The following is a 26,912-nucleotide window of genomic DNA, read 5'->3' on the forward strand; positions in this document are numbered from 1 at the left end:
ACCCCTAGTTGACATTCCGGGACTTGGAAGGCTTAGTTGAGGGAGGGTGGCATTTTATACCCTTTCCCTTGACTATATCAAAGTCAGCGCTGTGAGGATTTCCTCCTCAGGGGCCTAGATAGGCCTGACGTCTTAGACTCTCAGTTCTCTAGTGCTGCTATCACAGAAATACTGCAAGTGGGTGGCTTTCACAAACAGAAATTTAATTTTTTTTGTCACAGTTAAGGAGGCTAGAGGTCCAAATTCAGGATGCCGGCTGTAGGGGAAGGTTTTCTCTCCATGGGTTCTAAAGGAAGGTCCTTGTCTCTTCATGAGCTTTTGCTACTGGGTGATCTTTGTGTCGGCTGGCATCCCTCTTGCCCCATGCTTGCTCTCTTGCCTGTTTACTCTCTGATATATCTCACAAGAAATTGACTTAAGAAGCACCCTACGCTAATACTGCCTTGCTAATATAACAAAGAAAATCCATTTCCAAATGGGATTATAACTACAGGTATACTCGTTGCCATCCAGTGGATCCCCACTGATAGCGACCCCACAGGACCAAGTGGAACTGTCTCATAAAGTTTCTAAGGAGCAGCTGGTGGATTTGAACTGCCATACCTTTTGGTTAGGAGCTGAGCTCTTAACCACTGCACCACCAGGAATCTAACCACAAGTATAGGGGTTAGGGATTACCACACATATTTTAGGGGGACACAATTCAATCCATAACAGACTCTTCCTCCCAGTGGAGAGAGATCCTGTGACAGTTAGAACGACGAGGAATGTCAGGGAACAATGGTCTGGCAGAAGCCATAGGACACAGCGTGTCCAAGTCAAAGCCAACACATGGTCTTTACTGGAGGCCATCACTGTGGTTTCCCAAGTTGTCTTCTTCCCCACCAATGACCTTCCGTGCCACCCAATGGCCAAATCCCTCCACGTAGGTCTTCTGTAGAGTTCACGGACTGCATAGGCCACATGAAACTTTCCTTTCTGTCCTTAAGAAAAGCTTGCTTAAGAAAAAGCCCTGTGGTCTGTAACCGACGGAAGCTGGCTGTTTAACTGAAGATTCTAGGCACCTCCTTCGAGAATGCCTCCAGTCTTCCCCACTTAAATTCTTAGCCTCAGAGCACATATCCCCAAGGCAGTGGTGACTTGACCCAACGGTGGTATGGTCTTGGGTACAAAGTGCTCCTGATTGTAGCCTAGTTCCATGGCTACTCAGGGTACCAGAAAGAGATACAAAGTCCACCTGGCCCTGTCTGTTAGTGACAAGCCAGAAGGAGAGGTCCCGTCGAATCCTGTCCTGATCCAAAGTTGGCTTCCAGGGAGATTTTGGATGAGCATGGTGGCCGAGACATGAGCCAAGAAGCCTGTCGTGGGCCATCCTGGGTAGTGGAGTGGAGGCATGGTGAAGGCTGAGAGGCCTTGGCAGTGAAATGTACCTTGAGAGAGTCTCTCTCCAAGCCCTCTTGGTACCCCCTTTCAAAAACTAAGTAAGAGCGAGAAATGCTCACTGCAGAGCTGGGACAGGAACCAGGGGCCCTTCACTCTGGGGCCTTGCAGCCGCACTCCCTCCCTAGAAAGTGAATATTGAGAACAAATTGTCCACAAAGGCCAGGGAGCATGTATCACCGAACACACTGCAGAACCATGTCACCTGGGGCCTATGAGGATTTGCCCTTGGGTTTTGTACCCGCACTCTCATTCGGTGTTTCCCCTAGGCTCATATACACATTGGTGGGGATTTTCACATTGGCTTCCCTTAGTCCCGTCTAGCTAAGAATGTGGAAACCCCGTTGGCGTAGTGGTTAAGTGATAGGGCTGCTAATCAAAAGGATGGCAGTTCAAATCCACCAGTCGCTCCTTGAAAACTCTATGGGGCAGTTCTACTCTGTCCTGTAGGGTAGCTATGAGTCAGAATGGACTTGAAGGCAACAGGAGTGGTTTGGTTGGTTTTAGGTAAGCATGTAGGAATGCCCGTGGGTCTGAGTTTGTGTACAGTAGACGTTGTGAAAAGCATCTGACACACAGCAAACAAGATCATTGCACGTGCACCCTGCAATCATGGGAATGGCGGAGAAGGACTCGGAGAGGGGTGGACGAGCTCCCGGGGTAGGGAGAACGGGGCTGGCAAGTTGGCGCATAGTACACTGAACCTCAAATCAGGTCACTGAAAGAGGAAGTCCCAAAGGGGACCCAGAGTGGACGTGGCGCATCACACACTCAAACTCAAATCAGGTCACTGAAAGAGGAAGTCCCAAAGGAGACCCAGAGTGGACGTGGGAGGGGAGAAATGTGGGCGGAAAGCCCAGTCACAACGCCTCCTGAAGGAAGGGGCTGCAGCTTTAGAGACAGAGCCAAGGCGGTCACTGAGAGGAAGTGTTTGGGGCAGGGGATGTGGAAGGGGCAGTCAAACACAGGTACTCCTTAAATGGGTGGGCCTTGGGCCACAGGAACAGTATCCTTGGGGAAGAAATGGTAATGATCAGACAACCTGCTGCCATCTGCAGTGGGACGAGTCTTGGAGCTGAGGCGACTCAACGGGAGACTCCAAGTGCAACACACACTGTGGGTATCCAGTCATGGAGCCTACGGTGCTTTGGGAGCAACCCGCTGCGCTCAGGCTGGTGCTGCATGGGGACATTTTGACAGAGTGGCAGTAAAACAGGACTTTTTCCTGAGTGGTGCCAGCCAACTGGCAAGGGCAGCTGGAAGGGGGAGCCCACAACAGGAAAGAGGGGTACAGGGCACGTGGTGGAGAATAGGCCAACTAGCCGCTAGCAACTGCCACCTTCTGGGAGCTACAGAGACACCAGGGAACGCTGCAACCCAGGTATACTTGGAGGTGCCAAGCTAGGACTAAAAAGGGGCTGGCCTTCTCAGCCTCCCCTGTTTTGAAGGTGGGGTGGAGATGGGTTCGTGCTTTCTTTACTCATCTAGGGTCTGGCCCCACGAAAACAATGTGCCTGTCAGTAGGTGGGGGGCTTTTCTGGGAATTTGAACTCAGTCTTTCCACACTTTGAAAAAAGAAGAAATTGGTCCCTGCCACCCGGCCCCTCCCCCACTTGGCCAGGGCTGCCTGTCCCTGAGTGCCCATGAGCCTGCTTTGTGACATCACAGGACAATGACCTCAGCAGCCAGTTACCTCACCACGGAGACTCTAGAACAGTGTGGGCACTATTTACTGGGCATCCCCGCTCTGACCAAAGGCATTGGTGACTGGATCCGACAGTGGTATGGTCTTGGGTACGAAGTGCTCCTGATGCTAGCTTAGTTCCATGGCGGCTCAGGGTTGTAGAAAGAGATACAAAGTCAACCTGGCCCCATCTGTTGGTGACAAGCCAGAAGGAGGGGTCCCGTCGAATCCTGTCCCTGAGCCAAAGCTGGCTTCCGGGGAGATTTTGGACGAGCATGGTGGCCGAGACACGAGCGAAGACGCAGGCTTCCCGGACAAGCTGGAACCAGAGGGCCCAACACCAGGCGCAGCTGTCCGGGTAGAAGAGAGTGACGCTCTCCAGCTCGCCTTCCCAAGGAAGCTGTGGATGATCGTGGAGAACGACGCGTTCAAGTCCGTGCGCTGGAGCGACAGCGGGAACACGGTGATCATCGAGAAGGACCTCTTCCAGAGGGAAGTCCTTCGCCGCAGAGGTGCAGAGAGAATTTTTGAAACGGACAGCTTGAAGGCTTTCAATCGACAGCTTAACCTCCACGGCTTCATCAAAATCCGCCCCAGCAAGGCTCTGGGGAAGACGAAAGTGATGGTAAAGTAGAAGCACCTGTGTCCCATATTGGTCCTCGACCATCTTTGTAGTATGCCGGGGTGGGGGACAGACCGAAAGGGTTTATGTTCCAGGATGAGGTTTTTCACACGAGACATTATTTACTGAGAGTCCAGAATGTCCGCTTTGAACCTATAGGTGTTGACGTTAAACTGCAGCTCCCTTAGAGGTGCCCTGTAGTGCCACCACCAACTCCAAGAGGCCAGGTCCTGTGGGATCACACAGTCACGGGTCCATCTGTGAATATATTTCCCTTTAGAGAGCCCCTGATTTAGGGTATGGGAAAACTACACAGCCATTTTAGAAAACACATATTCTGCAGAGCACAAGGAGACCAGGATTTCGGGGCAGGGGGTGGGGATGACTCTGGGGTCCCAGGATGCCCGACACGTCCCTTGTGTTTCAGGTCTACCGCAACTGCAACTTTAAGAGGGACCAGCCTCTGGTCCTCCAAAACATCAAGAGACGACGCCAAGCCGAGGGCAGCGCTCAGCCAGCCAAGGCGCCCACCCTGCCTGCCCCCGCGGCCCCGCCTCCCAAGAGGAAGAAGCTGGCAGCGACCAGACACTCGGCTCGAATCCAGCAGAAGAACGCCATTAAGGAAAGCAAGGAGGCGTCCCCGAAGAACCCTCCCGACGTCCTGGGGCCCAGCCCCACCCCGTCCGTCAGGTCCTCTAGTATCTCGTCGGTGAGCAGTGTGGCCGAGGCCTCCATGGAGCAGCCTCCCCTCGCCCAGTGCAGCGTGCCCAGCTGGGAGAGCACCTCTCACCGTGATATGTTCGAGCCCCAGGTCAGCGCCGGGATGGTGGGGGAGGGGGAGCCGCTCACCGAGCCTGGGGGCTACTCTGATCCGTCCTCAGTCATGACCCTGTACAATGCCTGCTACTCCATCCTGCTGGCAGGCCTGTCGGTCATGGCTCCCGAGGAACCCTCCGACCCCCAGGGGGACAGCCCCTCGGACTACCACTGTTCCATCTGCGAACAGTTCAGGGATGAGCAGGCACCGTAGGCCCCCAGGCCCTGGTCAGGAGAGCCATTTTCTAACCAGGAACCTATTTTCGGCTTTCGTAAGGGTAAATAAATGACCTAATGAGAACTGCCAGTCTGTGTTGTCTCTAGCCCTCCACACTAAAGGCGTCTCATCGGTGGAAGCAGGAGGCTGACAGTCATCTCCAGCTGGGCCCTGGACCGCGCTGCTGACCGTTTCCTTTCCAGCGGCAGCATCTTCACACTTAGCACAGGGTTCTGCAGGGAGTGGGGAGGGCCAGTTCGAAGCTCTGGTCACTGAGCTCCGCCTGCTGAGCAGGTGACAAGCCAGACTTGCTGCTGCCTCACAAGGGTGTCAGCTGACACCATTGATGTCCTGGAAGTGGCAGTCTTTGGATCATGGGTCCCCTGAGTTTCTGGCCTGCAGCTGAGTGTCCCTAGCTCCAAAGAGGGCCCCTGAAACCAGGGCCACCCCATCTGCCAAGGGTCACACTAGCACGTCATTGTGGCTCAGGAGAGCTGGGTTGTTGCAGCCAAGGCCAGGGGCAAACAGCCTCTCACCCTCATAGACAATGACCACTAGAAAGCGTGCTCGGAAATGGTAAAACAAATCCCACTACAGACTTCTCACTGTGCAAAGGCAAGCTCTAGGAGCGCTGTTTGGGATCATCTCTAGGGACGGGAAGGAGCTGTGCAAACGTGTGTGCTGTGTGTGCTTCACTAAGCAAATCCACTGTCCAACCGAGCACGGGGAGCTGGCAGAGGACGTAGCCGCTGCGTCAGTTCAGACGTTCTCTTCATTGGGGAGGAGGTCACAACGGCTGCCCAGGCGCAGGTGACATTCAGGCCCCACCCCAGCCTTTCACGAGCTCCCCCGGATGCTGCTCCACAGTCTTCCAGTTTCACCAGAGGGAAGAGAGAGGAGGGGGACAAGGGGGCCCCCAGATGCTAAACAGTCTTCTTCGTGTATTTATTTGCATGATGCAGACATCAGTGTACCCAAATAGTGGCCCTGCCCAGACGTTTCCTGGTAGAGGACAAAGTCCTTGAGACATTGTCCAGGAGCACAAAGAGACACCTCCCCAGGAGAGCCCCACCCTCCCCACCACCCATCTGAGCAGGGCAGTCAGTCACAGGAAAGCACAGAGCAGGGCCTGCTCTCTGGTGCAGAGGCGACTGGGATTTCAAGAGGTTCAAGTATCCGAGTCACAGTGGTGAAGGCATTAGGCTTGCCCCTCGGTCCTGTCCCTCTCGGGGGTCCTGCCTCATCACCCCTCCTGCCCCGAGGGGATCAGATGCTCTGGGATGTCCACCTGGAAGACATCCTTGCCTCCTTTCCCGGGTACGGGCTGCAGCAGCCAGCGTGGGTTAGAGAGCGCCGTCAGGTACTTGTCCTTCAAATCGGTGAGCAGGGCTCGGGTTTCCAGCTGTACAGCCTCCTCCGGAGCTAGGTCTTTGGGGAACCGCACGGTTTCTCCCAGGTCAACGAGCCCTGCACACGGACAAGAGAAACACGACTGTTTCTGCCTTCCAGGTCCGAGCCTGCATGTGCGACAAACTCATTCAAAGTGACAATCACTGAGGACTGAGATGACAGCACCCCAAGGAACTCGGCGACCTGAGCCCCCCTTAGGGAGCGTCTGGACATGCCAGATGCTGCTCAGTGTGTGCCAGGGAAGGCCAAGGGAGGGCTCGAAGCTGGGAGGATGAGGGCCTGTCCTCAAGGATCCCACGAGGACTGTGCGGGGCCTGGCCAGATTCTCAGGGCAGCAGTCGGCAGGGGCCCTGGTCGCTGGGGACTCACAGGAAAGCCGATGCCTCCACAGGCCACCATCTATCAGGTGCTGACAGTGTGGACAACTTCAGCCCCCGCGAAGTGAGGCGATTTGCCCAAGATGCTGCTGGCTGGGGGTGGAGTGGGCCTGGGACCCTAGGCCGGCAGTCGGACGCTGGGGGATCCAACCTGCCCTAAGAGCCATAATGCTTCCAGTGGTCTCTGCCAGGGACACGCACACACAAACATGCGCACACATGACAACACCTGTGGAAACGGACCTGTCCTAGCCTCTCAGATCACCGTGGGGAGCTGTGGCCCCGAGCAGGGCAAGGGCTGACCCGAGGGCACCGACCGTCGCAGACAAGGCTCCAGCTAGCCCCCGAGGTCAGCCCCCGACCCAGTGCACGTTGCCTGCCCCTGCCCTCTGAATGTAGCTGCTCACAGCCCCTCAGGACCCCACTCAGCAGTAAAGAGAAGGTGGATCCTCCAGCAGCTGGGCCTGGTGTCACTTGCCTGCAATCACCCCTCGGCCAAATCGCTCCCCCTCCTGGATCAGGGCCTGGACCTGGGCCGGCGTCATTCCCAGCCTGTTCAGCAGCAGCTCCCGCCAGGTGTCGTCTTCCCAGTCCCTGTGGGCGATGTGTATGGCCAAGGTCCGGTTGCAGTGGCCGCTCAGCAGGGGACGCCAGCGCGTCTCCAGGGTCTTGACTCGATTCAAGACCAAGCCGGCATAGGGCTGCCGGAAGGAGAGGCAGGCGAACTTCATCTCCGCGAGCTTTCTGCTCCTCCTCTTAGTGTGGCTAGGGAAAGAGGACGCACCGTGCGTGGACCAGAGTCACCCACCAGGCCTCTAAGCCACAGCCTGTGGGCCTGACGGCCCCGGCGTGCCCCGAAACTGCACTGTCTTTGACTGGGGAGCAGAAAGCCTTTGCTCCTTCCCTATGCACACTGGGACACTGCGTCCCCACCATGGTGGGACACACGGGAGCGTGTGGATCCAGTGACTGGTGCTCATCTGAGTTAAAGCCAGGACAGCGTGCAGTGGGGGCAGCCCAGAGGTCACCTAAGGGTACACAGGAAGGCCTGGGCCTAGGGGGGAAGGGGGACTCCAGCCCTCAGCCCTCTCTCATGCACTTGTGGGGATGCTGCAGGGCTCCCTCCCGCCCCATTACCCAGGGGGCACTGCAGGCCCCACCTGCCTGGCTCCTCCCCTGGGCTGCTCAACATTCACCCTTGGCCCTGGGACACCCTGCCACCCCCACCTCACAAAACCCCGTGGGGTTCTCCTCCTGACCCCTTGAAGCAACATCCCCTCAGTTCTTTCCCCCACCATTTCTGTCCCCTGGCAGCAGCCGGCCCTGCCCCACCCTGAGCTGTAGGGACCCCAAGGCCATCAGGGACAAGCCATCCAGAGCAGGAAAGACTGGCATTAACAAGCATATGTCTTCTACCTCTGGGCCCAGAGGCTGCGTGACCACAGAGAATGGAGTTTAAAGCCCCACAGGAGCCCACAGGGTCCGAGCTACCTTCACTCCCTCCCTGCAGCAGGAAACGAGGTGCCCCTGGTCACAGGGACCCGACTTCACGCAGCCTCCCCTGGAGACTTTCTGTGTCGTCTGATGGGATCTCTCCAGCAGGACTCCCTGAGCAGCCCGCCCTTCCGCTCTCCTGGGGAGGCAGTTATGACACCCTGAGACGGTGACCTCTCCTGGAGTTAGGCGGCTGGGATACCCCCAGAGCGTCCCACACGGCCTGGGTTCTCCATCTCTCTGGTCCTTGGCTCCCTCAGGTGCACACCTCTTGTGCCATGGGTCCCTGCCTCAGGGATGGCTGTGAGGAGCCGGGGACTCCTCCAGGGATGGTGCTCAGTTGGTGCGTGGGCACTGGCAGGACCTGACACTCGCTCGCCCGACTCTTGTCCCCCTCTGGAGACTGTCCTCCTCGGAGCTCCTGTGACACCAACTGCCCTACCGCCTCCTTCTTCCACCCTGGCCTCAGTCTCCTTCAGAAGACCTCTTCCTCTGCTCGCTCCTGAGGCCTGTCTCTAAGACGCCCTCCACAGCCCTTCCTCCCTCTACACTGGGCTCAGCTTCCTTGGACAACCCTGAGCACCAACCTTCTGCTTGACTTTGCCAACCTTGCTGGAGCTACAGAGCTTTGGAATACTTGCCCCAGGAGGGTAGATGCAGGCATTTGAGGCCCAAGGAGCCAAGAGGCCGAGAAACGAGAAAACAGAAGCTAAAGAGACAGGGAACACAAGTAGCTGAGCTGCCTCAGTCTCAAAAGGTATGGCCGTGACCTTGGGGGGTTTCAAAGGGTGGAGCCATGGCCACTGGTGTTTCTAAGGGTGGAGTCGCCACTCAGATGGACTACAGGAATTGTGCACCTAAACCCAAGGGAATAGAGTTGCCGTCCCAGTGGGCCTAGAAGGCAGAGTTAAAAGCCCAGGGCCGAGGGGCCTCCACTCAGAATTCGGAGAGTGTGGCTAGTACTTAGAGTCTGGAGGGCAGGGGTATTGTATAAAATTGTCTCAGAGAACAGTGGATTATTTTCCAAGCTTTGAGAGCTAATGTAATGTTTTCTGCTGACTTGCTTGCTGCCTGTTAATGCCTTCTTCTCCTGCCAGTTCCTCCTATTTGTAATGGAAATGTCTAACTTGTGTCTGTTTTGCCATTGTACCCTTGGAAGCAGATAACTTGTGTTTTAGATTTCACAGGTGAAGAAGAATTTTTGGATTTGGAATTAAGGCTTCTGCTATGATATGATGGGATGAATATGTTTTGCATGTTGCAAGGATGTGATTTCGGGGAGGGGGGCAAAGGGTGGAATGTTATGGAGTGAATTGTGTCCCCCCAAAAATGTGTGTGTCAACTTGGTTAGGCCATGACTCCAAGCATTGTGTGGTTGTCCTCCATTTTGTGATCGTAATTTTATGTTAAGAGGATTAGGGTGCAATGGTAACATCACCCTCACTCCGGTCACTTCCCTGATCCAAGGTAGAGGCAGTGACCCAGGGGTGTGGCTTCCACCACTTTTCATCTCCCAAGAGATAAAAAGGAACGGGAAGCAACAGAGAGTTGGGGACCTCATACCACCAAGAAAGCAGCACTGTGAGCAGAGCGAGTCCTTTGGACCTGGGGTCCCTGCGCCTGAGAAGCTCCTCGAACAGGGGAGGACTGATGACAAGGGCCCATCTCCAGAGCTGACAGAGAGAGCCTTCCCGTGGAGCTGATGCCCTGAATTTGGACTTGTAACCTACTAGACTATGAAAAAATAAATTTCTCTATGTGAAAGCGACGTACTTCTGGTACTCCTGTCACGGCAGCACTAGATGACTAAGACAAGGTTCCCCTGCCATGGTTTTCACTGGATTTGGGTTATTTGCGAGGGCGGTCGGCTGCTCCCACGTGGAAGGCCGTTGCTATTTCTTGTATCAGGGCCTAAACCTAGCCTGAAGGTCGCCTGGTTCCTTGGCTGACGGACCCTTGTCACCAACTGCACAGGATCCCAAGGACAACGCCCGTGAGAACGGATGGGATCCAGTCCCCTCCTGCCTTGTGCGCACAGAGTACCTGTTTTGTGGCTGAGGAGTGATGTTCCTGCACGTGTTTCAGCTCCTTCACCTGTAGAAGGACAAGGATGATGAGAAACAGCCACAGTACAAGGCAGCAATGTTGGGGAAGGGTGGTGTCATGGATTGAATTGTTTCCCCCCAAAATATGTGTCAACTGGGTTATGCTATGACCGCCAGTATTGTGTGTTGTCCCCCATTTTGTGATTGATGTAATTTTCCTGTGTTGTAAATCCTAATCTGCACCCCTGGTTAATGAAGTAAGATTAGGTTATGTTAAAGAGGATTAGAGTGGGATAGATGTCACATCCCTGACCCAATGTAAAGGGAGTCTGCCTAGGGTGTGGCCTGCATTACGTTTTACCTTACAAGAGGCAAAAGAGAGAATGCATCAGGGAAACATGGGGGACCTCATACCACAAAGAAAGCAGTGCCGAGAGCAAGGGCGTCCTTTGGACCTGGGGTTCCCCCTCAGAGAAACTCCTAGTCCAGGGGAAGACTGAGGACAAGGACCTTCCTCCAGAGAAAGCCTTCCCCTGGAGCTGGTGTTTCTAACCTCCTAGGCTGTGAGAGAATAAATTTCTGTTTGTTAAGGCCATCCGCTTGTGGTATTTCTCTCGAAGCAGCACTAGATGACGGTGACAGGGGGCCAGAAAGGTGTCGGCAGGGGTGGAGGTTAGAAGAAGTCTGAAGGCTGGGGCCAGGCGGTGAGGCTGATGGGAAACACAGCCTCCACCTCCCTCAGGGCATGGTCCCTCCTCCTGGCTGGGGGAGCGTACCCTGGAGGCATAGTCAGCAGCACAGACATCCTTTCCTCTGAGTGGGCCCCCCCTACCCGGAAGAGACGAGAGAAATGACCCGTGACCCCCACTGTCACAGGGACAGGAAGCAGGACCTCGGCTGCCAGGCAAGTGTTTCCACCCCTCGGCCCCCAGGTACCATCCCGCGGAGGGTGGAGCTGACAGCAGGGTCCAGGGCTGTCACTGGGGGGCGGGTCTCAGGCCTTCAGGTCCCAGGCTTGCGAGGGGGACGGGGGGAGGTCCCGCGCCAGGAAGAACGGCGCCCACAGTATTTGGTCCCCAGGGTCAAGGGCGCCCGCGCGGGCTCGCGCTTCGCGGCCTCAGGGGACAGATCGTGGAGAGAGACCGAGTTAAGGCACCACTGACGCCCCGCCTTCCAGGGGACAAGGGCCAACCGGAAGCCACGCACGCACTTACGCGGTCACGTAATGACGAAAGCACGCACACACGCACACACGCTCAGTCTCCCTGGAAGGTATCGTCAGCGTGGTCAGGAAGCGCTGCTGAGGCCGAGGCTGGCGTGGGTGGGCCAGAGGAGGGCGGTCGGAAGGAGTTGGGGAGGAGTACACGGAGCTGGGGGCGTGGCGAAGACGAAAAGGGGCGTGGCGGAGGCGTTTGGGGCGCGGCTTGGGAAGTGGAGGGGCGGGACTGGGGAGGTGGAGGGGCGGGGCTGAGTTGGCGGAGGGGTGGGGCGGGGCTAAGGTGGCGGAGGGGCGTGGCTACGGCATTAGGGGGCGGGGCTGTGGGGAAAATGAGCTGTTGGGCGGGTATGGGGATGCGGAAGGGTGTAGTTCTGGGAGGAGAAGGCTCGGAGACTTGGGGACCCCCTGTGGGGAAGACGACGGGGCGGGACTGCGGGGATATCGGGGCGGAGTCTGGACGGAGCTGAGAGAGGAGGAGCAGGGCCTGAGATGTGGATCTAGCTTCGTGGAATGTGTGGAGGCGAAGGCGCCCAGGTGGAGCGCGGGTTTTTGGGGAGCCGGAGCTATGTGTAGGGCACTGCGGAGCTTTGGAGTGAAGGATGGGCGGGACTGCGGGAGCAGTGGGCGGGGCCTGAGCCATGGGGGCGTGGCCGCGGAGGAAGAATTCTTGGGCGTGTGTCCGGGCAGAGTGGGGCGTGGCTATTGGTAGATTAACTTCGTTGTGTGGCTCTCGGATCAGCTAGGGGGCGGGGTTAGGAGAGAAGGGGGCGGGGTTACGAGGGAACGGGGCGGGGCTTCTCTGGGGTAGGCGGTGCACCTAGACAGGCAGAAATGCAAATAGAGTAAGATGGAGGACTAGGGCGGTGCTGTGGGGAGGTGTTAGTGGATGTTGAGCTGAGGGGCGGGGCTGCAGGGAGGAGGCGTTCCTACGCTCTGCGGGGCGCGGTCACAGGAAGTGGGGTTACGGGGCTGGGCTGGGGGCCGACCTAGGCGGAAATACGAGAGGCGGAGTCGGATGGAGCTGTGGGGCGGGGCTGGGGGCGGAGAGTGGCAGGCTGTGCGGAGGTGGGGCTTCGGGCGGTGCTTGTGACAGGCTGTGGGGTGGAGTTGCGGAAGGTTTAAGGCGAGGGGCGGGGCTGAATAAAGCCAAGGCGGGAAGGGGCTGTGGTGGAGAGGATCTGTGGGGCAGAATATCTGTGTGGCGGAATATCTGTGGGGAGGGTTGCGGGAGCATTGGGTCGGCTGTTTGGGTCGGGACTCTAAGAGCAGTGGCGCGGGGCTGCAGGAGAAGCAGGGCGTGGCTGTGAGGAGAGGAGCTCTGAGGTAGCTGCGGGGCTGAGGCAGGAGCAGGACGGAGCTGTGCGGCAGGTATGCGGGAGGGGCGGGGCGCGACTGTTGCGGTTGAGCCCTAACGTTCCTTCCGGGCGGGGCTGTAGGACGTGAATAAGGGAGCCACCAGGCAGCGCGGCCATGAGGAGGAGGAGGAGTTGTGATGTTTCTGTGGGGCAGGGGTGCTGGACGAGTGGAGCGCGGCTGTGGGGAGGAGGAGCTGTGGCACGGACGTCTGCTGAGGGAGAGCAGGGGCCGCGGTCCAGGAGGAGCTAAGGTGTTGCGGTGGGGCGGGGCTGTGGGCGGGGCTGTGGGCGGGGCCGCGGGGCGGGGCTGTGGGGGCGGGGCTGCGGGGGCGGGACTGCGGGATTGCGTTTTGGGGAGGGACTGTTGGCGGGGCCTCAGGGCGGGGCTCCAGTAGGAGCTCTGGAGTTGCCGTGGGGCGGCGGGGCCGTGGCGGGGCTGTGGGGGCGGGGCTGCGCGATTGCGCTTTGTGGAGAGAATGTGCGCGGGGCCTCAGGGCGGGGCTGTAGGATGGGTCAGTGGGCGGGGCTTCAGGGAGGTACCCTGTCTAGGAGGAGCTCTGGTGTTGCTGTGGGGCGGGGCTGTGGGCGTGGCCGTGGGGCGGGTCTGCTGGTCGGTGCCTGGGGGAGGGACTGAGGGCGGGGCTGTGGCCGAGGTGTGGTGGGTCTGTGGGCGGGGCTGAGGGACGGTGCTTCGGGGAGGGGCTGTGGGCGGGGCTTCGGTGCGGGGCTGCGCGACGGCGCTGAGGGGGTGTGGCTGCGAGAGGAGCAGGGCAGGATGATAGGACCAAGCTGTACTGCAGGAGTCTGTGCTCTGGTGGTTCTTTCAGGGTCAGAAGCCCAGACAGGTGGTACCCTTTTAGCCCTTACGATCTGAGCGTGCAGCTCGTGCTTGCACTCCAGGCAAAAACCCAACGGACAGCCCCCGGGGTCCTCAGCGACCTAGCCCAGCCGCCCTTGTGGACCTAGAGGGCATCGAGGCAGGGAGAGGGATGCGAACTGGCCTGGGGTCTGGGGACCTCTAGGCTGGTCCTTCATCACAGGGCCGAATCCCCCGGGGCCGGCTTCCTTCCTGGAAGCCACTGTCGGTGGGGTCCCCAGGAGCGTCTGCATCAAGGAGGAAAACCCGCTCTCTTTGGGTGTCCTGATGCCCCTCAGACCCGACAGGACCAGAACATTCCAACTGCCCCATCAGACCTGCTCTTCCTCCTCTGTATGTCGCTAGGGCTGCCCGGACCACTCCAGGCGCCCTGCTTTGCTCCTGCCCTCTAACCAAGCGGTCTGTCCTGGCCTCTGAGATACCTGGTGAAAACACGTGCTTCTGTCCTGCATCCCCACTGCTCCCTCCTAAAGTCAGGCCTCAGCATGTTCTTACAGGACAGGAGCTCTTACCTGGCCTGTGGCCTCCTGTCTGTCCTCCCTCAGAGCAGGCCTCCTCCCTCCTCCAGTTCAGTTCGTAAAGTCCAATCTGTCCTCACCAGTCCCCTTTTGAAACCTTGGCAAGACTTCTGTTTGAGGCCCAAACCCCTGGTAGTGTTTTTTTTTTTTTGGTAGGGGGAGGGGATGGAGGGATCCTTACAGTCTTTCCCCAGGCCCTGCTTGGCCCTGCTGTTCACAGCCTCGGTGGCTGCCTCCTCCTCTCCAGCAAACTCCAGTCCTCCTTCAAGGCCTGACTGTGGCAGCACACTCTGTGCCCCACCCCCCAAAGCATCAGGCCCTTTTGCCTCCGAGCTCTCCTAGCATGTTGTTCCTTTCTCGGTTAGCGTCCATCATCATGCAGGCCTGGAGTAGTTCTCTAAGGGCCTGTGGCTGGGGGTCACTGAGCCCCTCGAGGGTGAGGACTGTGTCTCGCTCAGTACTCTTTAAGTCGCGTGCCGGGGATAGAGTCGTTGTTTAGTAAATGCTGGCTGCCTCAACAGAGGACCCTTTGTCTTCTTTTCCAGTGAGAGGCACCTGCTCTGTCCTTGGAGCAGCTCGAGGAAACAGGAAGGCTGGGATGAGGTGAGGGGCAGAGAGGGCCTTTTACCCGGGATGTGAGGCCTTAGGGCTTCAGCGGGCCTTAACAATCACCAGGCCCACCTCCCATAATTCCCCCTCGGGCCCCAGCCCCACTAGTGTTACCAGCTTCTGCCTGGAGATCCTGAACCTCCTCATGGAGGTTTCCGGTTATGTTCTGAGGGTCCTCTGAAGGGTGGGCACTGTTGCTCCCACTCCCCCACCCTGTTGTTTGGAGAGCTAGGACTTTCCTAATGGACTGGAGACCCACAGTAGATGGCTTTACTTGGAGGAAGCTGTGGGTGGAGTATGTGGGGGCTCCCTGTTCTAAGCCGCCCAGCTCGTCCATCTCACATGTCAGCTGAGAAGCGGGAGGACATAGCTGAATGGGGAATGTCTGAACTTGGGTCCTAGGCAGGGAGAGCCCCAGTGTGGTGGCTGCCATTGGCTGTCCTGCCAGTTGGCTGCCGCACGGGGTGGTCCCAGGGGAAGTCGCTTCACTTGTGTTGGGGAGGGGGGCATCTGGCTACTCCTGTGTCTTAGTTTCCTAGTGCTGCTGTAATAGAAATAGCACAAGTCGGGGGCATTAAAAAATGGGAATTTATTTTCTCACAGCTCTGGAGGCTAAATTCCAAATCACGGTCACGGCCATGTCGATTCCTTCATTGTCAGTAGTCCTGGGCCTTCCTGGGTTCCATGGCTTGTAGACCATCCTCACGTGGCACCTGTGTTCCCCGATATATGTGATACTGTTGTCCATTCTGCTCTTTGTAGTCCTCAGAAGTGATTAGATTTAGGACCCCCCCCCCCGCCACTGCTATTGAGTTAATTCCAACTTATAGCAACGCTTTAGGACAGAGTAGAACTGTCCCATAGGGTTTCCAAGGCTGTAAATCTTTATGGAAGCCGACTGCCGTGTCTTTCTCCCGCGGAGTGGCTGGCGGGTTCTAACCGACAACCTTTTGGTTAGCAGCCAAGCATTTGAACCACTGCACCACCAGGGCTGCCTTTCAGCATAAGGAAGAAAATGCTATTTCCAAAAGGATCACATCCACAGGTACAGGGGTGAGGATTCCAACACATACTGGGGGGACAGTTCAATCCATAGCGCCCTGTGAAAGTGTCCAGGTTCCAACTCTGTCTTGGTTTCCATTCCATACACACAGTGGTGTCCTCCAGGCCCCAGTCTCTTTCCTGCTGCTTGCCTATCTGCTCTTGTTACAGTCAATGCAAAGGAATACCCCTTAGTCTGAAAGGTTCTTGGAAGACATCTCCCTAGCTCTGCAGTTCATTCTGCCATTTATTGCATTCTCCAGGGACACCCTCTCTCAGAAACCCTAGCACAGGGGGTTCTCCTGAAGTTGACGCTGAGACAGAGTTTGCTGAGTCGCTGCATACCAATGTCCCTCCTGTACATTCCATAGGCCTGGATCTCCTCAACCTGCCAGCAGACTTGAAGTTCTAACCTGAAAACTCCAACCACTAGGCTGCCACCCTGTGTCCGGGGCTGTCTGCACACTGCTTCCTCCAGGGATGGGATCCTCCTTACCAGCTGGGCAGGCAGTGAGTGACCCTGTACCAAGACCCCATCTTCCCTCCTGTGTTCTTGGACCACTCCAGAACTAACTTTCTTGGGCCGAGTGCTCCGGGAAGCCAACCCTGAGAGAGAGTTAGGAGAGCCAAAGGCTTACTGGGAGTAACATCTGTTAAAGGAAAAGGAAGGGAGCAGGCTTGGGCAGGGTGTGTCTTCTGGCCAAGATGCCAACGTGACAAAGTCTCTACCAGCCCCCCAGGGAGCAAGGGCCGCCCTGTGTGGGGGCCGCCTTTGGCACGGATGGTCAGGCCCTCGTAGTACCTGGCCCACAGTACGCTGTCCCATCTGTATTAACGGAATGAATGACCTTATACCCAGAATGAGTGTCCAGAGGATGTGGGCTGAGCAGTGGAGGTGAAGGCCCCGGCATCTTCTCTGAGGTAGGCAGAACAGCCACTTCACTCTGTAGCCCACTTCGTGGGCGGTGCTTGACCTGTTTTGTTCATCAGACAATGCCTCGGTTCTGAAAGGGATTTGTTTCCAGGGCATTGTTACCTGGGCATCACCATGGTCTGTTATCATCAGTGAAAACCCAGCCGGAAGGGAGAGAGCACATCTGAGGACAAGAGCATCATCTTGCAAAGTGGACACCTCTGTTTCTCCTGTCATGTAAGAGGCTCTTCAAAGGTACACACTCCTCTCCGTGTCACTCATAGGGCTGGTGTCTTACAGGCAGAAATCTAAACCTCAGAGTCTAAAATGAGGCTGACTGAGGCAGGTAAGCGTGAAGAGGCAGGAACCGTTCACCCTGGGTAAGGGGCCCAGCGGAGGGGAGGCATCACAGAGGGCGACGGGCATTCGAGCTGAGTCTTGAAGGTAAAAAGGATTTCCTTAGGTGGAAGGTGAGGGAAGTGCAGGCTGAAAGGGTCAGATACCTTCAGGCAACTGAGGAAAATTTCATGGCTGGAGGGAGGTCGTGGGAGGTGAGGCTAGGACACTCAGGGGCCTCCGTTTCCTAAAGGCCACCCTAAGGAGTCTGGGCTGTGTTTTGTGGGCATGAGGCCAATGCCCAAACTTGGTTTTCATCGTGAGCATATATTTTTAAGGCAAACTGTTGGTTCTTTTCCTGAGAAAACTTCACCGATTTCACTTGGTTGGTGAGTTAGTCATTTGCTTCGGGGGGTCAGGCTGTGTGTCTCCCCCAGGGGCGCATAGATGAGCAAGAGGGAGGCTCCCAGTGGCTCAGGGGCAGCCTGCTCCAGAAGAGAAGATCTTCCCAGCAGTGGGTGCCTGTCGTTGGTGATCTGGAAAGGGGTCTTTTCCTTTGGAGGAACCTTAAGGCTGCGTCTTTTTCCTGGCTTGTGCTGAGTTTTCCAGTTTTTGCTCCTGACTTTAAAATGCACTGTGGAGAGTGGAAGGTGGGGGATGGAGGGTGTTGGGGTGAGATCCTGCCAGGACCCCACCAGAGAGGTGATTTGTCCCGTGTGGCCCCCTGACTGCCACTGACTGACCTGCAGAAAGAAGGTATGATGTGGTTTCCTCGGGAGGGCTCATGGATGGCCTGGGCTGCGGCAGCATTCAGGAAATACCTCTGGAAACGTCACCTTGGGAGGAGGACGTTGGGTGAAGGCAAGACAAGAGAAGAAGAGGCGTTTTCTCTCACTCACCTAGAATCCACACAAATGAATGCTTACAGAAAGCTGAAGAAAGAGGCCGCCCTCTCTTTGTATAAAAAGGTATTAGCTGTTAAACCCTTACTAGGTGTATGGGTCCCCCAGATTTTCTTCCAGTCTGTAGGTTGTCTTTTCATTTTGTTGATAAAGTCCTTTGATGAACCAAAGTTTTTAATTTTGATGAGGTCCTATTTATCAATTTTCTCTTTTGTTGCTCCTGATACATGCTACAACATGGATGAACCTTGAAAGCGTTATGCTGAGTGAAATAAGGCGGTCACAAAGGGACGGGTATCTTATGATCTCCCGTATAGAAAATACCGAGACTAGGCCAATATATAGAGACCCGAGTTTGTTAGTGGTTACCAGGGCAGGTGGGTGGGGGGGAGGCGGGGAGGGAGACTCATGGCTTAGGGGGCACTGAGCTTCTGTTAAGGGTGATGGAAACATTTGGAAACAGATGATGGTTGGACAACATGAGGAACACGGTTAAAGTCAGTGGACTGTACATGTAAAAAATGTTGAATTTTCAAATGTTTTCTTACATACGTAGTTACCAAAAGAAAAAAAAATGAAGAAATAAGATACAAGCTATAATTAGACCACAGTAACATGTTGGCGGAAACCCAGGTGGCGTAGTGGTTAAGTGCTACGGCTGTTAACCAAGATGTCAGCAGTTCCAACCCACCAGGCGCGCCTTGGAAATTCTGTGGGGGAGTTCTACTCTGTCCTATAGGGTCGCTATGAGTGGAATCAACTGGAGGGCAGTGAGTTTGGTTTGGTTTTGGTTTTAATGTGTAGGCTGTTTTCTCATTATGCCACCTGCTGGCCAGGCCATGCAACTTCACTTTCAATTAAAGGGGGTCTACATTTTACACTGGTTTTTTGGTTTACTGGCTGCATGGGCTAATGGATAAGGCCACTGACTTCAGGTCAGAAGATTGCAGGTTTGAGTCCTGCCGTGGTCACTAGGAGGCACTAGTAATTTTGGAGCCCTGCTGGCACAGTGGTTAAGTGCTACAGCTGCTAACCAAAAGATCGGCACTTCAAATCCATCAGCTGCTCCTTGGAAACCCTATGGGCAGTTCTATTGTGTCCAGTAGGGGCACTATGAGTCGGAATCGACTCTACAGCAACAGGTTTGGTGGCCCAGTGGTGAAGAACTGCAGCTACTGACCAATAAATCGGCAGTTCAAATCCACCAGCCGCTCCTTGGAAACCCTGTGGGGCAGTTCTGCTGTGTCCCATAGGGTCGCTATGAGTTGGAATTGACTCGATAGCAATGGGGTTTGGTTTCTGGGTACTCAGAGGTGTACTTAGCCAGCAGCTCCCAAGGTAGAAAGCTCCAGGCAGGGATTCTTTGGGGGGAGAAGATCAAGTGTAAAAACCAGGTGCTGAGAGTAATGTGTTGATACATTGTAAAACAGCTCTTTTCTCTTCTCCCTTCTCTAACCATTCCTGCCTTCTCCATCTTTCTGCCTGTCCCAAGCCATATTACATAGGATGTCAGGTACAAGACAAATGGTGTTAAAACAAACACAAATTCCTAGTGCTCATTACCATGAAAACAGCAACACGCTTGGTATTTTCCCTGAGAAAGGCCTATACAGGTTGGCCCCAGGTATGGACATGGGAGCCCTTGTTTGCATCCAGTGAGTCCGAGAGGATGGAACCGTGCCCTTATTTGAGTGGGTGTGCCTCCATGATGCTCGTATACTAGACCCGTGTGTACAGCACATGGAGGAGCTGGGTGACTGTGTGTGCCCATGATGTTGTGTAATAACAAGGTCCAGAGTCTGGGCCTTAAAGCTCAGCTGACTTGGGTTTAAAACTCAACCTCCTCTTCCTGTGTTGCCTTGGTAGTTAGTCTTCTCTCTGCATCTCCCTCTGCTCTCGTAAACCAGGCCGTTCAAGGCCGCTCACCTTGCAGGGTTGTTGCCAGGCCACACCGTTGCTTGTTATGTTGTCCTCTGCTGGGGCTCAGGTTCTCAATCTTTGCATGTTGGACATTGTTCCAGCAAATTTCAGAGATTTCTCACGGTATTCAAGGGACTGTGATACGATCTTGGCAAAGTCCCTTGCACCCTTTGGAGGATCTCAGTTGTGCCACCCAGAAAATGAGATGCTTGATGTAGAACAGCGGTTTTCAGCCTTTTGTGGACTCGGAATGTGTTAGTCCAAAGAAGTCCAGCTAGAGGTTCAACCTGCTGAACAGACCAAAGCCAGGCTGCTCGGTTCAAGCATGACCTGGTCCCCGCACCCCTTCTCCTTCCCAGCCTCTTCTTGGACCATTCCTTTTAGAACACAAAGGAGGCCACACAGCACAGTTTGAAAACCAGTCATGTTTCTCAAACTTTAACATGCATTCACATCCCTCGGGGATTTTGCCAAAATGCAGATTCTGATTCAGAAGTTCTGGGGTGGAGCCTGGGAGTCTGCATTTCTAACCAGATCACAGGTGATGCCGAGGCTGTTGGTCCACGGGCAGCGTTTCGATAAGCAAGGGTCTGATCACCAAGTGCCTCTTACCTCTCACATCCTTTGATTCTGCATTCCTTACTGATAACTCTGATTGCATCCTATATTGAAATTTTATGTAGAATGAATGTTTCTATTGAGGGCAAAATCCTGAGTTATGCTGATGTGGAAACTGACCTTCTGGAATATGAAGGAGACAGCAAGTACTTGTTTTCTCTCCCAAGTTTGAGTGCACAAAGGGTCTGTAAATTTTTTTTCTAAATTTTATTTATTTTGTTGTTGTTATTGAGAATATACATAGCAAAACATATACCAATTCAACAGTTTGTACATGTATCCTTTAGTGAGGTTGATTACATTTTTCGAGTTGTACAACCATTCTCACCCTCCTTCCCTGAGTTGTTCCTCCCCCATTGACGTAAACTCACTGACCCCACAGGTTCCCATCCAATCTTTCAAGTTGCTGTTGTCAGTCTGGTCCCAAATACATGATTCTCAAAAGACCATAATGCTCAAGGCAGGCAGTATTTACTAGTTCAGCTAAACTCTTGTTCAGTTTTAAGATGACTTCAGGGACTGTAAATATTTTGTAAAGAGCACAATTTGGGTTATGAAGCTGTGGAGTTATCCATGTAATTAGGGTGAGCTGCACTTTGCTTCCAGGAGAATCCAGATCCAGAGAAGTTCTATTTATGAGAGCTCCTGAACACTTTACACAGGGAGCCGGTGGCAGAGACAGGTTGTGATCTGCTTTCAGAGCCTGCCCAGTGCCTGCCTCTGAGATGTAAGTCTAAGCGAAGCCCTGGAATCACTGGCAGGTGTTTGTGCGTCTACTGTCAACACACCTTCTTGATAACCGCAATGATGCGGTATTTAGAAAGAAGCCTCCACAAACCCAGTGTCAGATCAAGAGGTGCAAGGCTGGAGGGTACATTGTGATATGGTTGTGCCTTCCAGCACTTGGTGCCAGGGGTCTGTTGCTAGTAGGGGCCTTTTTTTTTTCTAGGGGACATAGGGGAAATGTGTTGGGCAGAGTTTCTTGCCCTTCCCATGTGGCTAATGTTCCTCTCCCCAAGGTCTGCACTTCAACGAGTCTGGTCTTGAGCTCTTCCTGATCTTTGCTGCAAGCATCCAGTGGGGTTCATGGAGAAAGAGAGTGAAAGAGAGTGCAGACCCTCCCAGTTTCGAAGGCCCCCAGGGGGTTCACCGTTCCCTGCCATCCCACACTCTCCCTGCATCAGTTCGTCAGTAGTTCTAACTGAACTCTTCTTACTGGGTTTTGGTAAGTTTACCAAGCTACTTAGTGCTCACATCTCCTCTCATCCTGCAGGGACTGTATCTCCTCTGATTTGGGGCAAAATTATTTGCACCTGCAACCTCAACTCTCTGATCTGTTAAAAAAAAATTCATGAATTTGAAGTTAGTCTGGCCGTTTTTGTTTTTGTTTTGTTTTGGGGATCGGAATGATGCATCTCCTGTCTTACTGCATCCCAGAGTAGAAGCTAGTTTTGAAATTTCCGAGAACTCTGACTACTGGAGCCCTTCAGACCTCTTATAGTCACTCACACATTGGAATATGCAGAACTCCTCCATCTTGCAACTGCTGTTCTCAAAATGCTCTGTCTTGCTTTGCAGTAAGTACATGTTGACTATGTTGTCTGCTTAGGGTCCGTGCCCTGGAGCATTCGAGCTAATGAAAAGTACTCCAAGTCAGAAAGAGAGTGAAGGTTTGCTAGGAGGTGACACCAACGGCTGGCCCAACAGCAACCTTAGCTATCTTCATGGAGTCCCGAAAGGCAATTTTACATTAGAGCTAATATATCATTGTTGCAAAGGTTACACAGTGTCTTTAGGCATGTAGCCCACAGATGGCCTGATGGGTTATACATTACAAGACAATTATAAGAGACTTCTTATCGGACTGAAGAGATACATACCAGACGTCTCCTTATCGGGCTGTAGATATACATATTGGACGTCTGGATTCTAATCTTTATTTCGGGGGTCATAAGTCACAGGTGGCCTGGTGGAACAAAACAAAGCCAATAACAAAAGTATGCAGAAAGAAGACAGGCCAAAAAACCAAAAAACCTTACAAGTTATTTAGAGTATTCATCATGACGTTAGTTATGTCAAACTCTCAATTGCCTTTTTGAAAAGGAGAAAAAACATGTTGTGAAGTATTAGGGTCACATATTCCCCCCCACCCTTTTGAAGCTTGGGTGGCCATATACACCTATCCCAATTTTCAACATAGTCCCTTAGATCAAGAAAATTTGAAGCAAAAGGATTAGGCCTTTTGCCTGTGACGGATTTGAGCCATTCATTGGATGGTCCGATTCCAGACAGAGAACGCCATCCCACATATAGGCATGAATTGGAGACAGCAACAGATTAACAGGCCTATAGCAACCAATCCAATTTCACTAATGAGTATGGTTTTTAGCCAGGTAAAATCAGGTAGCCAAGAGGTCAGCCAAGAAAAATCAAATTCTTCATGAATCTTTACTTTTTATAGCTCATCTTTTGCACAATTCACCTTTTGTTCAATGAGTTCGGAGTTGTCCATAAAGTTAAAACAAAATATTCCTTTGAACTCTTGACACGTGTCGTTGTATCGTAGAAGCAAGAAGTCTAACGTAGCTTTATCTTCTAAAACAGCTTCTCTGACCTGTCCTAGTTCCTGGCTAATAGCGTCTGTCTTGGTCATCTAGTGCTGCTGTCACAGAAATACCAAAAGTGGATGGTTTTAACAAAGAGAAATTTATTTCTTGACAGTAAAGTAGGCTAAAAGTCCCAAATTCAGGGTGTCAGCTCCAGGGGAAGGCTTTCTCTCTCTGTTAGCTCTGGAGGAAGGTCCTTCTTGCCAGTCTTCCCCTGTATTAGGAGCTCCTCTGTGCAGGAACCCCTGTTACAAAGGACATGCTCTGCTCCTGGTGCTTCTTTCTTAATGGTATGAGGTCCCTCGTCTCTGCTCCCTTTCTTGCTTTTATCTCTTGTAAGATAAAAGGTGGTGCAGGCCATACCCCAGGGAAAGTCTCTTTCCATTGGGTCAGGGATGTGACCTGAGGAAGGGTGTTACATCCCACCCTAATCTTCTTCAAGGGAATCCAGTCTTGCCTCATTAACCACAGACAGAGATTAGGATTTACAACATATAGGAACATTATATCAATTACAAGATGGAAGACAACCGCACAGTACTGGAAATCATGGCCTAGCTAGGTTGACACATATTTTTGGGGGACACAGTCCAATCCATGACAGCATCTATGGCTTGTGATCTGGCATTCAGTGATTTTGTAGTGAGGCAAGCTAGATGTTCTATTTCTTGATAAGCACCAACCTTTAAACCTGGGAAACAAACCAAGATTGCAGTATAGGAGATGTATTCAACTTCACTTAACAAGCATCGATTATCGTTACAGGTTGCATGTAGGACAAGATCTCTAGTGACCCTATTTTGGAGGAATCTCTTGAGAGGCAAGATCATAGCCAAATGCCCCACTAAACAGGGCCCATTGGTAGGCATTAGCAGGGATATAAGGTTAAGCAGTACTTCTGCAGAGTAGGAACCAACCTGAAGGGAGCTTCACATGAGTAGTGGCATATGTCACGCTGTCAACGAAACCACAATTCCTATGGTTGTTTCTTCCTAAATCAACACAATTCGTTTGACATCTCGAGAGCATCACACAGTTAGAGGCATTCGTTACCAAGGAAAGCTGAAGAGTATACATCTCTCTGTCTCTGAATCTTGTAACAGGCCCCCAAGTATAAATATCAGAATACTGTAACTCTTTCTTTATGTGTTTAAAAATGGTGAAATTACTCAAAGCCTCTAGAGGAGTACAAACCCAATGAGACAGGACTTGAGGGCAGAGTTGGCATGCAACCCCCCATCCAGATAGAAATCAGTAATGTTTAACCTTTCTCTAGCAATAGAGATCCAGAAATTTTCATCTTTTAACAAGGAGTCGGGGGAGTATCTATTTTAGGGATAGGGATTCCCCAGGCAGAAGTCTCTGGGGTACCTAATGGTAATCCCATCGAAGCTGATATCAAAAATATTTTTACTTTTTACCCCTAGGAAGTCTTACCTTGAGGCTGTTGATGGGTTGGGCTTTCCAATCCTTCTTGTCACTATAGGCTGGGCAGGGCTTGACACAGGAATGATGGATCCGTGGTTTACCTCCTGCAAGTTTCATGGCTGTATGAGTGCTGAGTAGTACAGTGAAGGGCCCAGTCCACTTGGGCTTTAAAGGGAAGACCTTCTACGTCTGGAGAAGGGCCTGATCATCGGGCTGGAAAGAGTGTGCAGCTATCTCAAGAGGGAACTTCGGCCAGGTCCACACTGCCTGATGTAACTGGGAAAGAATTTTGGTTAGGGAAAGCAAATAGGTAGACATTAGGGGGCTGGGTAGAGGATTGTGGAGAGTGTTGGCTGAGGCAATATGGTCTCCCATAAAGTATTCCAAAAGGATTGATTTTAGGTTTTCCCTGGGGTGTGATATGGTCTCGGTGGGGGACCAGTGACAGAACATCCATCTAAGGCAGCCTGGTCTCTTGACGCAGTTTACTAAGATGACGTTTTATGCACCGATTCATTCGTTCAGCCTTCCCAAGATTGGGGTCTCCATGCTGGGTGGAGCATCCACTTTATTCCTAAGACAGCTGAAACCTGTTGTACTGCTGTGGATATAAAATGGGTGCCATTGCCACTATTGAGTCCCCTCAGAAACCTGAAGCAGGGGATGGTTTCTTTCAGAAGGGCCTTGGTTACCTCTCTAGCCATCCCGGTGTGGCAGGGAAAAGCTTCTACCCATCCTGAAAAAGAATCTACACACAGCAGTAGATATTTCATCTGATGTTTAGTTTTTAACACATCACAAACGTCAATCTTCCATGTGTCACCTGGAAAGGGTCCTGTTCCTTGAGGGCCGGAAATCTTGAGCCCATGAGTCCTTGGATTATTGCCGGCACAAAGTAGGCAAGTGTCAACCACATGGTGAATGCCTGTAGTGAGTTTTTCTCCCAAGACATGTTTTGTTACCCAATCAAGCATGGTTTCTTGCCCAAAATGGAAAGCCTGATATAAATGAAAAAATCGAATTAAAGACTTGATTGGCACGGATGAAAATCTTCCCATCAGGGGTGTGTTTCCAGCCCTGACTGTCTTATGTGGCACCCCAGTCTTGGGCTCTGTGTAGATTTTCTTAAGTATATTAGGGGGGGCTTGTCTGGTGTGGAGGTGATTGGGAAAAAAAAAATTTTTTTTTTTTTTTTTAGAGCACAAATTGGCCGGGCACTAGCAGCCACTCGCTTAACTTCCCAGTTGGCTGCATGGTTTCCTTGTCTTATTGTGGTATTTCCTTTTTGGTGAGCTCGGCAGTGCACTACTGCCACTTCTTGGGGTTTTAGGACCGTGTCCAAAAGTTGTGACAGTTCGGTTCCATACTTAATAATTTTGCCTCCGACTTTCAGGAGACCCTTTCTTTCCATAAGGCTCCATGTGCATGCAGAGATTCGAATACAAAATTAGAGTCAGTGTGTCTGGTGATTCTCTTCCCTTTTGCCAGTTCCAAGGCTCTTATCATGGCAACGAGCTCGGCCTTCTGGGCCGAAGTGCCCACTGGTAAGGGTTGGCTTTCAATAAAAGCTGATAAAGAGGCAGTCACATACCCTGCACGCCAGACTCCCTTTTGCACAAAACTGCTACCATTAGTGAACGAGTTATCGTCTTGATTGAACAGGGGTTCATCTTGCAGATTGCGTTGACTTGAATTAACAGCATCAAGGACCTCAAGACAATCATGAATGTTTTCTTCTCAGGGATGGAGTGGCAAGAAAGTGGCCATTCAGCCGTGAACTGACCTGTAAAGTCAAATTTGATCCCCCTAAAAGCTGGGGTTGATATAGTGCTAGCCGACCTGAGACGAGCCAGAAATGTACTTTTTGTTCCAGTACTACAATCACTGTGTGAAGGACAAATGCGGCAGCATCATGTCCCAAAGTAAATTTGTTAGCCTCTTTTAGGATAATGCTAGCTGTGGCAACTGCTCGGAGGCAGGCCTGCCAACCTTTTGAGACAGTGTCCAGATTTTTAGAGAAATAGGCGATAGGGCATCTCCACAGTCCCAGCACCTGTGTTAGTACAGCAACAGCTACTCCTCTTCTATCATCTACATATAATTCAAAGGGTTTTTGATAATCTGGCAGCCCTAAAGCCAGGGCCGTCATCAACTGGGATTTTAAGTCACTAAAGGCATGTTGACAGTCAAAGGTCCATTCAGAAGGATCTCTCCCGCCCCTGGATAGCCTGACAGAGAGGTGGTGCCAAGACCCGAAAGCTGGGAATCCAGATGCGACAGAAACCTGCCATTCCTAGGAATCCTCTTAGCTGTTTAGGTGTCTTAGGAGGGGCTAGGTGGCAGATGCTCTTCTATCCTTTCAGGCAGTAACCGCCTTTGCCCTTGAGAGGTGAAGAAACCCAGGTATTTTACTTCCATGAGGTTAGCTTGTAACTTTCCTAGGGACACTCAGTATCCAGCTTTGG

At 53.0% G+C, this 26,912-nt stretch overlaps 2 protein-coding genes across 15 annotated transcripts in view; one reads left to right on the top strand and one right to left on the bottom strand.

The window, feature by feature from the left end:
- The first annotated feature begins 1,343 nt into the window (after window positions 1-1,343).
- Window positions 1,344-26,912, top strand: part of LOC111748342 (heat shock transcription factor, X-linked member 3-like) — a 145,909-nt gene continuing 120,340 nt past the window's right edge. For 3 of the 14 annotated variants that reach the window (XM_064277691.1, XM_064277692.1, XM_064277693.1), the window contains exons 1-6: window positions 1,344-3,749; window positions 4,174-11,009; window positions 16,096-16,645; window positions 16,750-16,892; window positions 21,433-21,638; window positions 21,851-21,990. In XM_064277691.1, the coding sequence (XP_064133761.1) occupies window positions 3,267-3,749; window positions 4,174-4,776 (1,086 nt within the window). In that variant the 5' untranslated portion in view covers window positions 1,344-3,266 and the 3' untranslated portion in view covers window positions 4,777-11,009; window positions 16,096-16,645; window positions 16,750-16,892; window positions 21,433-21,638; window positions 21,851-21,990. The other 11 variants (XR_010319676.1, XR_010319674.1, XR_010319679.1 and 8 more) reach the window with 11 other exon arrangements.
- Window positions 5,694-7,297, bottom strand: LOC135228813 (protein EOLA1-like). Its single transcript, XM_064277704.1, has 2 exons — window positions 7,045-7,297; window positions 5,694-6,246 (listed from the first exon to the last, which is right to left on the bottom strand). Exons 1-2 carry the CDS (start codon window positions 7,295-7,297, stop codon window positions 6,023-6,025), a joined length of 477 nt encoding a protein of 158 aa, XP_064133774.1. The 3' UTR covers window positions 5,694-6,022.

The sequence above is a fragment of the Loxodonta africana genome, chromosome X (genome assembly GCF_030014295.1).
Source record: "Loxodonta africana isolate mLoxAfr1 chromosome X, mLoxAfr1.hap2, whole genome shotgun sequence".
Taxonomy (NCBI): Eukaryota; Metazoa; Chordata; class Mammalia; order Proboscidea; family Elephantidae; genus Loxodonta; species Loxodonta africana.

Excerpts from the sequence above, each read along its gene's own strand:
- LOC135228813 (XM_064277704.1), bottom strand. The coding sequence starts at position 7,297 with ATGAAGTTCGCCTGCCTCTCCTTCCGGCAGCCCTATGCCGGCTTGGTC. Across the intron at positions 6,247-7,044 it reads TGGCCGAGGGGTGATTGCAG|GGCTCGTTGACCTGGGAGAA; the intron begins GCAAGTGACACC and ends GTCCGTGTGCAG.